Below are 12,378 nucleotides of genomic sequence, written 5' to 3'. Positions count from 1 at the left end.
GGAGCGGCTAGGCCCATGAACCATGGCCGCTGAGCCTGCGCGTCCGGAGCCTATGCTCCGCAACGGGAGAGGCCACAACAGTGAGAGGCCCGCATACCGCAAAAAACAAACAAACAAACAAACAAAAAAAAACACACACACAAAAAGATGTGACCCTTTCCAAGAGCAGGTCCATTGTGAAAGAAAACTCTTAAAGTTAGGTCAGTCTTTTAAAATCCAGCGGGCTAAAGTTATCATTTTCTCAGTTATTCAGCTGCTCCTATGCACAAGACACACTGCGCCAGCCACCTTACGTACATCGCTTCAAATTCTCCATCAGACTTTCAATGTCAGTGTCAAAATGTAACTTGTTGAAAACAGAATAACTTAAGTTCAAACACAGTAAATTAAATGACCAAGGTGACATATCAAATTTAAAGCCAGAATGGAATCTGAGATCTAGTCAGATACCCCCTTATCTCCACATCAAATCAATCAAGAGTTCTGCCTGTACTAATTCCCAAATGGTTTTCAAGTCCATACTCTCCTCTTCATTCCTCTGTCACTGCCAAATTCACATCTGCCCTACCTTTTACAGGGACAATTTCAATAGACAGTTACAATTTGTCTCGCGTTCAGGGGTCTAGCCCTGCCTCCCACAAAGCCAAGTCCGCATGGCACCCTGCTCGCTCTCTCTAAAGCTGGACAACTGCATTCCTCCACTTGAAGCTTTTTAGTGAGACGCAGCCTAGTCTGGAAAGAGCATGGTCCTCAGAGGTTCAAACCCCAGCTCTACCCTAGCTCTGTGTCCTTAGACAAGTTACTTAACCTCTCTGGGACTCAATTTCCTCCTCTGTAAAGTGGGGATAACAATCACACCTACTTTCTAACGTTGTTGTAAAGACTAAATGAGCTAATATTTGGGTAATGCTCAGAAGTGGGTCTGGCCGTAATAAGCACCGTAGAAGCATCTTCTGTTGGGATCAGGGTGCTGTTCCAAGCACTTTATAATCTCCAACCTCTGCACTCCACCCTCTTTGTCACCCTTCAAGCACCACAAACACCAAAAACTCGCCCACTTTGGCCCTACACACCTTTTCTCAGGAGGAATGCACTTCCCTCTTTACTTGGCTCACTGCTATTTATTCTTCGAGACCCGCTCAGGCAGTATCTCCTGGAGGAAGTCCTTCTCTGTTCATCAACTCTCATGACCCAGCTCGGGTTGCCTGTCGTGCTCCTAGAACACTTGTGCTTGCCTCTGGCATTGGCCAGCATGTTGGAAGCGCATATACGGCTCTGTCTCCCACACTAAACTTCTTGCTGCTCTTTTATTAACCTCTACAACCCTGGCACCCAGCTCTGGGCCTGGTGCTTAGGAAATGCTCAAGAAGGTTCACTGAGCCTAACTCTTGTACTACATTACCCCCTGTTGGAACAGAGAGATTGCTATTGTGATTAGATGGCCCTACCTTTACATCACACGTTACATCTCTCACATGTCTAATTCAGGCTGTAGCTTCCTGATCCAAATATGCCAATATATATTGGTTGGTTCACTGCAGCCCCCTATTGGCACATAACTGACTGACCTAGAGGTAGAGAGGAAGTCAATCACAAAACAGCCAGGTAGATTTAGACACGCCCACAAGCTTGGCATGATGGGTAGAAAGTGAGCACTTTCTCTACATTTCCAAAGTTGGGAAATTCTACTTGGTTGGGTTTCACAATTGAGTATGATTTTGAAGAACACGAATTGGAATCTTCTTAAATTACTTTAATCTGAATGCTATCTTTAGAGTCCCATTCACCAAATTTCTGAAAGTCTCAGCTAGAGGAAGATAAAGAGAAGGGAATCAGCAGTTGCTAAATGCCTGCATGGCCCACATGTCAGAGCTGTTTCACAATCTTCACAACACTCCCAATGGAGGACTGTTAGCCCCTTTTTTAGGGGCGAGGACTGAAACTCTAAGAGTTTTAGTAATTTGCCCAAGGACATACTGCTAGAAAAATGACATGGCTAGAGATTATGTTTTCATTGGACACAAACCTTCCAGGAATTCCAGAGTTTACAGGGACATCTGGTTCTGAGGCCTGACTCAGGGGCAGGGGGCCGGGGAGGGTGATGCCCTATATTAATCCATATTCCCAATTAGAGACAGATGCTGTGGCTAAATCAATTGTGAAACAACTCCAATTGGCCCCAAGATGGTAGAAGCAAAAAGATTAACCAAAAGCTGCTCATTCTTTTTGTAAATGTATATACTATGTCCTAAAAAAGTGATCAGTACAACAGTTTTTTTCCCACTCCCTAATATTCAACAGTTCTTAAATACATTTGCAAAAATCTCATAGGTTTATTAAGAGAAGAGTCCATACTTCAGTCACGTTGAACCTCAAATTCCTTTCATTGTGTATGACACAGTCATTTCTTAATAAATATGTGTTGGGTGAGCAAATAAACAACTGCGACTAACACTGAACTCATCTGCACAGCTTGACTTCTGGTGTACAGACGTCACCCACCATGTAGCTGCTGACATGACAGTGGATTCCCGAATGAGTGAAAAGGAATTCCAGTCCATTCAGGCTGCCTTGGATCAAAATAAAACGCACTATGAGTAAGTCCTATGCAAATATTCAAATGTGCTAGAGACTCCAAGGCTTGGAGTCTTGAAATTGAAAGGCAAGTGTAATTTTTAAATTGGGCCCCCCCCAAATGAAAGCTCTACCTATGAGATAAAATTTATAGTTACTTCCAAACAGACTAGGGAGGCCTGCTTATAAAAGTGATGAGCTCAAAGTTGGCCACTCAACTTCTATCTCATGTTTGCTATGATCTGCAAGAACAATTACGACATCTGCCATCTCTAAAACTCAGCCCCTGCTACGGACAGAGTGCACGTGACCAGGCGTGGACGGTTTGGTCACACTCGTCACGCCTGCCAGGTGATCAACCCAGAGCTCAGCACTACTCATGACTACCTGAACCACGTTCTTGTATCTGAATTCTCCTGATACATAAAAGGAGACCCTAACAATGTTCATCCTTGAGTCAGAGATGTAGGAATGTGAAATACATAATACATAAATAATTCTTTACGAAAGGAATTCTTCCTCAGAGAAAGCAAAAACAATGTAGTAAAATAAGACAAATCTAAGAGGAGAGAATTCTCGAATGGCCAAAGATGCAGAAATGAGTCGCTGTCGTCCCACAGAGAAACAAAAGGAAATTGGAACTTAGCACTAACCGTGGGTCATGCACACGCAGTCTGGGCCCTGGGGCAACAAGTAAGAAGGGAGCCGAGAGATGAATACCACAAATCAACATGCAACATAGAAAACAACATGTGTTTTTATACTTTAAAATATTTAGCAATTTGATGTACTGAGGGATCCTGTACTCCCCCAGCCCTTGTCATTCCAGTAGTCCCCTTTATTAAGCACCCCACCACGCAAAACTGCTAAACACCGGTTCTTTCTTTTTGACTTGCTATTTCGTGCCTCTGCTATCTAACTTAGTGCTGTAACTCAAAGGGCCTTCTGGCTCAGACAAAGATCCTGTAATATCATATTACAGAGCAGGATTTATTACAGCTCACCATGACTTGATTGTACTTATTATATTACTTCAATATTCCTAGTAAATATAAATACTATTGAAATGAAGGAAACACATACATAGACAAGTAAACAAAAAATATTCCTGCCTGTGGCTTAATGGCTTAAAGTCACAGGCTATTATGTGTGATTGTTTTTATCACTGTCTTTGTTGTTGTTTCAAGAGGGCTGTAAAACAAATGTAGAAGTTAATACATGGGGAGAACATATTCAAAATTAATTTATACCAGCATTTAAACCTTTTTAATTTACTGATATGTGTTTTTCTATGATTTTATAAATTGTACCATTAAAATTAGAAGTAGACGGTTTATAAATATACCTCCAAATCACAGAAATTAGTAGTGCGTCATGGACTGTATGCTTTTGCTAAGGTCGATATGACGTCTTGATTCTTTCATCTAAAAGAAATCACCCCTCTACCCTATATACTCCCTGGTGACTGTGTCTCTTGAATCATTTCACAGCCAGACTTCTCAAATGTGTGCCTCAATTATTACAATCTTCAGTTTACTTCATTAATATAAACCTGACCCAGATTCCTATGATCAACCAATTCTTACAAAGTATCTAGCCCAAGCTAAAATATATTTTAGTTGGCAAACTTTGTGTAATTTGGTTTGAACAGCAGGGTAAAAATGAAGCAGTATGTTTCCTTAATATCCTGGTAATGTAGACAAGCAGCTAGTTGCTCAACACTGAGCGTCGATAGTGGAATAAATCACTGTCACAGAAGACACCCAGGGTGCCATCTTTCCATTTTATCAAGTAACTCACATCAGCCCTTTCTCCTCTTTGGTCCTCTCGTAGCCTAGAACAATTCTGACTCAAACAGAGGTCTAAATCCAGATCCTCAGGAATAGTGTGGTTTTCACTTTGTCTTATGCCAAATACTTCCTTGCTATCTACATCAAGAACCAAAGTGTTAAACTACCTATAAAAACTAGTTTTATCTAATTAGGAGATGATTTCCAGAAATTGGTCCAAATTAGCCACAGTTGTGAGAAAGCCACATAATTAGATAGTTACCTTCCTCAGAAATATAAATATGTAAAGTGATCTGTGCAGACAAGAACTATTTAAAATCTTTTCTCCAAGTACTAATTATACAGATAATTTTATCTGCATATTAATTACATGTGTTACTTGGTGTCAGTCAGTAACAGAAGAAGGTTCTAAGAGCAGAAACATCTGGTTGGACCCAGACACCAGTCAGAATAAAACCACATTAAGAGGCTGTCTTGACACAATGATTTACTAAGACACCCTTCATTAGACAGTGCATATAAACCACTATTTAGTTTAAAGCATCTGTGTGATATTTTTTTTTAATTTTCAGAAAATTAAATTACCAAGACAGATTTTATTTTAAAGTAGCATATTTGCTCCCTTTCTTTCCCTTTACTTTCTTACAAAATCACAAAAGGCCAAGCCTAAAAAACAAATAATATGTATATACTAACAAGCCTGAACAGACTGGTTCAATAATGTCTAAAAGAATGCACATCCCTTGGACTGAGCCTTAAAGGACAGACACCATATTTAGAGTCAGCAGTTGAAAACCCTAGTGTTTTTACTAATTTTTCCACATTTTAGATATTCGTATTTTAGATACATTTTAGATTATCTCTTCTTTGATCAAAAGTTAAAATTAGAAAATAAAGAGTTGTTAATGAAAGGTAATTCAGGAAACAACAACTAATACAATAGTAAAACTCAAATGATACAATTAAGTAAAATCTTATTAAGACCCACATAAGAGTATGTGAGAAATGCGGAAGAGCTCTATACCAAACCCATCACCAACACTTCATATTAATGTCTAACTACCTAATAACGTTCAGTCAGATACAAATCCATATTCCAAGTATATGCATGGTCCTATCAAATAAGTATTTCAATCAAATAAATCATTCTAGTGTTTCATCCTATTCATTTTTCCTTCTGCTCCACATTTTTATATATTCCTTACCCAAGAATAAAATGGGTATTGTTAATACCTGATACAAATGCCAAAGAGATGTTGATCATGGTGGAAAGCAGAAGAGTGTGGTAGATAAGAATGTAGATTCTGGAGTGAAGGTGTCTGAATCTAGTCCCATTTAAGCCATGCGTTAGGTATTTAACATTGACAGTGCATTTAACTTCTCTCCATCTCATTTTCTTCATCTTTAAAGTGATGTTTCATAGGGGTTCCATGAAGATTGGCTGGGACCATATAATGTTCTTTGGCTGGTTCCTTTACTACTTTTATTAATGCAAGTGGAGGAAAGACCACTTATACATGTGCTTACATGAGCATGTGTACACACATGCACACACACTGCGCAACAGGGGATAACTAGAGACTATCATCAGCTGCACCCTTTCCCTCCTACTGAATATATTAGTGCCTTAAAGTTTATTATCCAACACAGAGGTATGCCTCAAACGTAGGGGGAAATCCATGTCAATAAGTGCCAAGTATGATACAAAGTAACCCAATTAGGGAGTTACTGGAGACAAATGAGACCCTGTAGAAACCTGAAATCATGCTTTTTGAGTAGACCCTATCCTGCAGGAATGTGGGCATGGGGGAAACGCAGTCCAGACTAGTTTATAAGACACCATAACAATGACTCTGCCTCCCTGAAGCATCCTTCCCCACTACAGTTACACACACACACACACCCCCCGAAGCTCATGGCAGTCACATATACTGGCACACAGTTCTCCATTCCTTCCTTTCTGTTAATGGAAGTACACTTGAATACAATATTATATTCGTTTCAGGTGGATACCATAGTGATTCTGTATTTTTATAGAAGACACTCCATTAAAAGTTACTATAAAATAATGGTTATAATTCCCTGCTCTGTACAATATATTCTTGCTGCTTATCTATTCTTATGTATAGTAGTTTGCATCTCTTAATCCCATAACCCTATCTTTTCCCTCTCCACATCCCTCTCCCCACTATTTTGTTTTCTAAATCTGTGAGTCTGTTTGTTTTGCTATATATATATATTTGCTTGCTTTATTTTTTTAGATTCCGCAAATAAGTGATATCATACAGTATTTGTCTTTCTCTGTTTGACTTATTTCACTAAGCATAATATTCTCTAGGTCCATCCATGTTGCTGCAAATGGCAGAATTTCATTCTTTTTTATGGCTGAGTAATATTCCATTGTATATGTATATGTGTGTGTGTGTGTGTGTGTATACACACACACACACACCCCCCCCACATATTCTTTATCCATTTGTCTGTTTTTGGACACCTGGGTTGCTTCCATATCTTGGCTATTGTAAATAGTGCTGCTATGAACATTCAGGTGCATGTATCTTTTCAAATTAGTGTTTTTGTTTTTTCTGGATATATACCCAAGAGTGGAACTGCTGGATATGGTAGTTTTATTTTCAGTTTTTTGAGGAACCTCCATACTGTTTTCCATAGTGGGGCTGCACCAATTTACATTCCCATCAACAGTGTACAAGGGTTTTCTTTCCTCCACATTCTCGCCAACATTTGTTATTTGCAGACTTTCTGATGATGACCATTCTGACAAGTGTGAGGTGATATCTCATTGTTTTGATTTGCATTTCTCTAATAACTAGCAATGTTGAGCATCTTTTTCATGTGCCTGTTAGCCATCCATACGTCTTCTTTGAAAAAATGTCTTTTCAGGACTTCTGTCCAATTTCTGATTGGGTTTTTTTTTTTTTTTTTTTATAATTGGGTTGTATGAGCTGTTTATACATTTTGGGTATTAAGCCCCTGTCGGTCATATAATTTGCAAATATCTTCTCCCATTCAGTAGGTTGTCTTTTTATTTTCTCGATGGTTTCCTTTGCTGTGCAAAAGGTTTTAAGTTTAATTAGGTCCCATTTGTTTATTTTTGCTTCTTTTACCTAAGGAGACAGATCCAAAAAAATATTGCTACAATTTATGTCAACGACTGTTCTTCCTATGTTCTCTTGTAGGAGTTTTATGGTTTCAGATCTTATATTTAGATCATTAATCCATTTTGAGTTTATTTTTGTATATAGAGTGAGGAAATGTTCTAATCTCACTATTTTAGATGTAGCTGTCCTGTTTTCCCAGCACCATTTATTGAAGAGATGAGAATGTCTTTTCTCTATCATATATTCTTCCCTCCTTTGTCACAGATTAATGACCATGGGTACATATATTTATTCCTGGGGTCTCTATTCTGTTCTATTGATCTATGTGTCTATTTTTGTGCCAGTACTCTACTGTTTTGATTACTGTAGCTTTGTAGTATAGTCTGAAGTCAGAGAGAGTGATACCTCCAGCTAACCGAATCCAACGATATATAAAAAGGATCATACACCATGATCAAGTGGGATTTATTCCAGGGATGCAAGGCTGGTTCAATACTCACAAATCAATCAATATGATATACCACATTAACAAAAGTAAGGATAAAAAATCACATGATCATCTCAATAGATGCAGAAAAAAGCATATGACAAAATTCAACATCCATTCATGATAAAACTTCTCATCAAAGTGGGTATAAAGGGAATATATCTCAACATAAAAGCCATTTATTACAAATCCAAGCTTGGGTTCAAGCTAGGTGAAAAGCTGAAAGCCCTTCCTCTAAATTGAGGAACAAGACACAGATGTCCACTCTTGCCACTTCTACTTAACATAGTATTGGAAGTCCTAGCCACAGCAATCAGACAAGAGTAAGAAATAAAAGTCATCCAAAGTGGAAGGGAAGAGGTAAAATTATCACTATTTGCAGATGACAAGATACTTTACATAGAAAACCCTAAAGTCTCTATCCAAAAACTATTAGAACTAATAAATGAATTCAACAAAGTTGCAGGATACAAGATTAACATGTAAAAATCTGTTGCTTTTCTATACACTAATAATGAACTATCAGAAAGAGAAAGTAAAAAAAAAAAAAAAATTCTGTTTAAAATCGCATCAAAAAGAATAAAATACCAGAGAATAAACTTAACCAAGGAGGTGAAAGACCTATATTATGAAAACTATAAAACACTGATGAAGGAAACTGAAGATGATACAGATCCCATGCTCTTGGATTAGAAGAATTAATATTGTTAAAATGGCCATACTACTCAAATCAATCTACAGATTTAATGCAATCCCTATCAAAACACCCATGACATTTTTCACAGAACTAGAACAAATAATCCTAAAATTTATATGTACCCACAAAAGGCCACATATTGCCAAAGCAATCTCCATTCCTTCTTTTTTACTCTCTAAAAGCAGAAGAAGGAGGGAGTCTTGAAATTGTCAACATAGGATTCATTTTGCCTCTTCTCTAACTTACCAGCTCCCTGATCTTGGGACTCGGGCTTCCTGGAGAGCTGGTCAACTGGGCAAACTTTGCACAAGCCTCAGTAGACTAAGAAGACTATAGATCTGACAGCAATACCCAGGGATTTCACTCCTTGTGATGGAGGCATTGCTGTATATGGTTTAGCTAGAGTACTGAAGTCATACATCTCTAAATTCAAATCCCAACTTCTGTATTTTAGTTATATCCATGCTGGAAATCTACCTAACCTCTATAAAAATGGGAGTTATAATGGTACCCAATTAAGAGTGTTGATGTAAAGATTAAGTGAAAAATGTAAATAACATGCTGAACAGAGTGCCTGGTACATAAGAAAGACTCAGTAAACAGCCATTTCTATCATTAAATCCTCAGGGATAATTATTTATCCTTTCACCTATATTTAGGAACAATTTTTAACAAATTAAGCAAATCTTGGAGTGCTAAAATAATATTTGAGAGAAAGTAATTTGGTTTCATCTACTTAAACCTGGCTGCTGGTTAGTGGAAGGCCTCATGAAAATAACATCTGGCCATAGTTCTTAATTTCCAGCCTTAGGCTTAATTTCTAGTCCTTATCAGCAACAATCTGTTACCATTCTGATGTCTTCATGCAGCTGCATTTGTGGAAAGGTCGTATTTCGGCTCACACGATTTTCTTTTGCTGCTGTTATCACAAGAGCTAAATTGATATGTGTAAGTCTAAAAATATTCTTAGATACGAGCTTCCTGTGACTAATTAATACTGCCGTATGCTACAAATCAACCTCTGAGACCATAAAATCTCTCTTTTCCCTGGTTCCTCTACTTCTATTAATAAAGGTGGAGCAAAAGCCACATACCCTCTTTAGAGCTTAAGACAATTAATTATGTTTGTAGAGAAAACCCAGAATATAACTTCCAAACTTCTCAGACTTCATGTGAGTTTTAGTGCAACACGCCCCACCTGATTCCAAATTTGATGTCATAATTTTTTTCTCAGAAATCCCAGATTCATCCTAAGTCAAAAGCCAAGCATACAGTGAGTTAGATATAATATGCATAATAATGTGCTTGTCAGTGATGTTAATGGGAATCAATATTCATGAGCAGCACTTGGTCTCATGTGCTAAATAAACTCTAATTAAGAGTATACCTCATTTATGTTCTTCCTCTACACTCAGATCAGTCAATCAGCAAGAACAGCACAGCTCTAGATAAATGGGAAGACTGGAAGCCAGACACATGACACATCTAAAAGACATGGTTACAGAATAAAGAAGAAACAGGGTAAACTTGATCTAAGAGATGAAGGAAGAGAAAATCTCTGCAAATGAAAGATAACTGTTTTTCTTTCTCCAGTAAATGTGTATTTTATCATTCCTCCTGTCAAACAGAATCTTGATTCACGATGTACAAGAAGAGGCTGAGAAACAGTTTGATCTCAAAGAAGATATCCCAGGCAGGCACAGCTATGCAAAATACAATAACTGGGACAAGGTATAGTATAAAATGCCTGCACTTCCAAAAAGAAAAATGTCACCCTCAACATTTGTTGTCTTTTAGTTTTCTTTTATTCTAATCTCTCAAAATTGTTTTTGTTCTTAAGATTGTTGCTTGGACTGAAAAAAATGGTACATAAGCATCCTAAAATGGTCTCTCGTATTAAAATTGGAACTACTGTTGAAGATAATCCACTGTATGTTCTCAAGGTAAAAGGAATTTAAGAACTACAGATTCTTACTATTGTTGAAAAATATGAATGTAAGAGTTACTTTGTGACACAAGTAGCTAATTTTTAGACAATAAAAAGTCTTATTTATTTGAAGAACATATAAGCTCTAGACATCCATTCAAGAATAGAAGTGCCAGGTGGTTTTAGGTAGAACCAAGAAAGTCCCTGAATAAACCACCTGACAGACACAGTGGACAAAGCCAGACAAGTTTCTTATCCCGTATCTTGATAACAAGAGTTTATGATGTCCCTGGTGTGTAAAACAGTTTTCCATCCATTAAAATTCAGTGAAACTGATGACTAAATGTCAGGAAGAAAAGAAATTTAAGAATCATATAATCATAGGATCCCAGTACAGTAAGTGAGGCATTTCAACTCTGTGTTGATAGGGAATTCCCTTCTATGACCGAGCTGACAATTGCCATTCAGCTGCTCCTGGATTTTTGTACATCCAAAGACATTGCTCCCTCAAGCATCCCCTTAATAACTGAGAAGCCCTTCCTTACCCTGATTTCCCATCCATTCATGCTCTCCAACCACTCAAAACAAATCTAAATTCTCTAAAATGACAGTTCTTCAAATATCCAGCCACTATCCCTCCTCCCCACTGCAAACACAACTACAAAATCTTTTCCACTCCAGGCTAAACATCATGTTTATGAAGTAAGAAAAACAAAAGGAAATGGCAGAAACAGAAGCAGCCTTATAATCTCCTTCTCAGGCCAAAGGATGTTAGCAATAAAATAAGAAAAACAATAGATTGTGATTTTTTTAAACCCTGAAAGCAACTCTGACACTAAGAAAATTTTTTGAAACATATACTATGAAATAGAGTATATGAATTACGTATTTTAAGGATACATGCCATGGTCCTCCCTGAGAAAAATATGTGCATACACAGTTGCTCATTCAACAGAAGACAGGTGAAAGAATCGCTCTGATACTATGAATGAGTATTTGGACAACAAGAGACCAGTGTGTAAGTTCATGTAAAATAATATCTCAAATTTATTTTTTAAAAGATTGGGGAAAAGGATGAAAGAAGAAAGGCTATTTTTATGGATTGTGGCATTCATGCATGAGAATGGATCTCCCCAGCATTCTGCCAGTGGTTTCTCTATCAGGTAAATCAACTGGAACATTCACACAATTCTCCTTGGACTGTCAAGTCTCCATCACTTCACTGAGTGGCAACACCCCTTTACAAATTAGTGCAGTTCCTCTTAACAAGAAGAGCCCACATTGGGTGCTGTCAGGAAATAAACGCTCTGGATTTTACTCATCGTTGAGGTTTTTATAAAATTGACACCTTCCTTTAAACTTCTTGAACTCCAGCTGACAGTTTATAAAACTAAAAAACAATTTTTAGCTACAATATGGTTTTTCCTATAGTTAAGTATGGGAAATCTGAAACTATCTTTATATTACAACCTACAAACTTGGCCTTTCTTCAGTGAGTTCAAAGCACAGAACATTAGTTTCTGTTTAGATATTGCATTGGCTATGCACACATTTGGAATTTTCATACTTAAATTTCCTTTCCAAGTGAAATATAACTCACTTTTAAAAAAAAGTAAATCCAGTTTATAAGTTTGTTGTTCTTCTCACTCTATTTCTACTGTATTCTGACTCCTACTATCTTTTTTTTTTTTTTTTTTTTTTTTGTGGTATGCGGGCCTCCCTCTGCCGTGGCCTCTCCCGTTGCGGAGCACAGGCTCCGGACGCGCAGGCTCAGCGGCCATGGC

At 37.7% G+C, this 12,378-nt stretch overlaps 1 protein-coding gene across 1 annotated transcript in view; it reads left to right on the top strand.

The window, feature by feature from the left end:
• The window catches only part of CPA3 (carboxypeptidase A3), a 29,861-nt gene that overhangs the window by 1,147 nt on the left and 16,336 nt on the right, over window positions 1-12,378 (top strand). The window contains 5 exon segments of the mRNA XM_055086312.1: window positions 2,473-2,597; window positions 10,296-10,398; window positions 10,508-10,525; window positions 10,527-10,610; window positions 11,656-11,757. Coding sequence (XP_054942287.1) covers window positions 2,473-2,597; window positions 10,296-10,398; window positions 10,508-10,525; window positions 10,527-10,610; window positions 11,656-11,757 — 432 coding nt within the window.

The sequence above is a fragment of the Physeter macrocephalus genome, chromosome 1, assembly GCF_002837175.3.
Source record: "Physeter macrocephalus isolate SW-GA chromosome 1, ASM283717v5, whole genome shotgun sequence".
In the NCBI taxonomy this organism is placed as follows: domain Eukaryota; kingdom Metazoa; phylum Chordata; class Mammalia; order Artiodactyla; family Physeteridae; genus Physeter; species Physeter macrocephalus.
The sequence above is the reverse complement of the archived record's forward strand: the minus strand, read 5'-3'. Positions and strand labels throughout refer to the sequence as shown.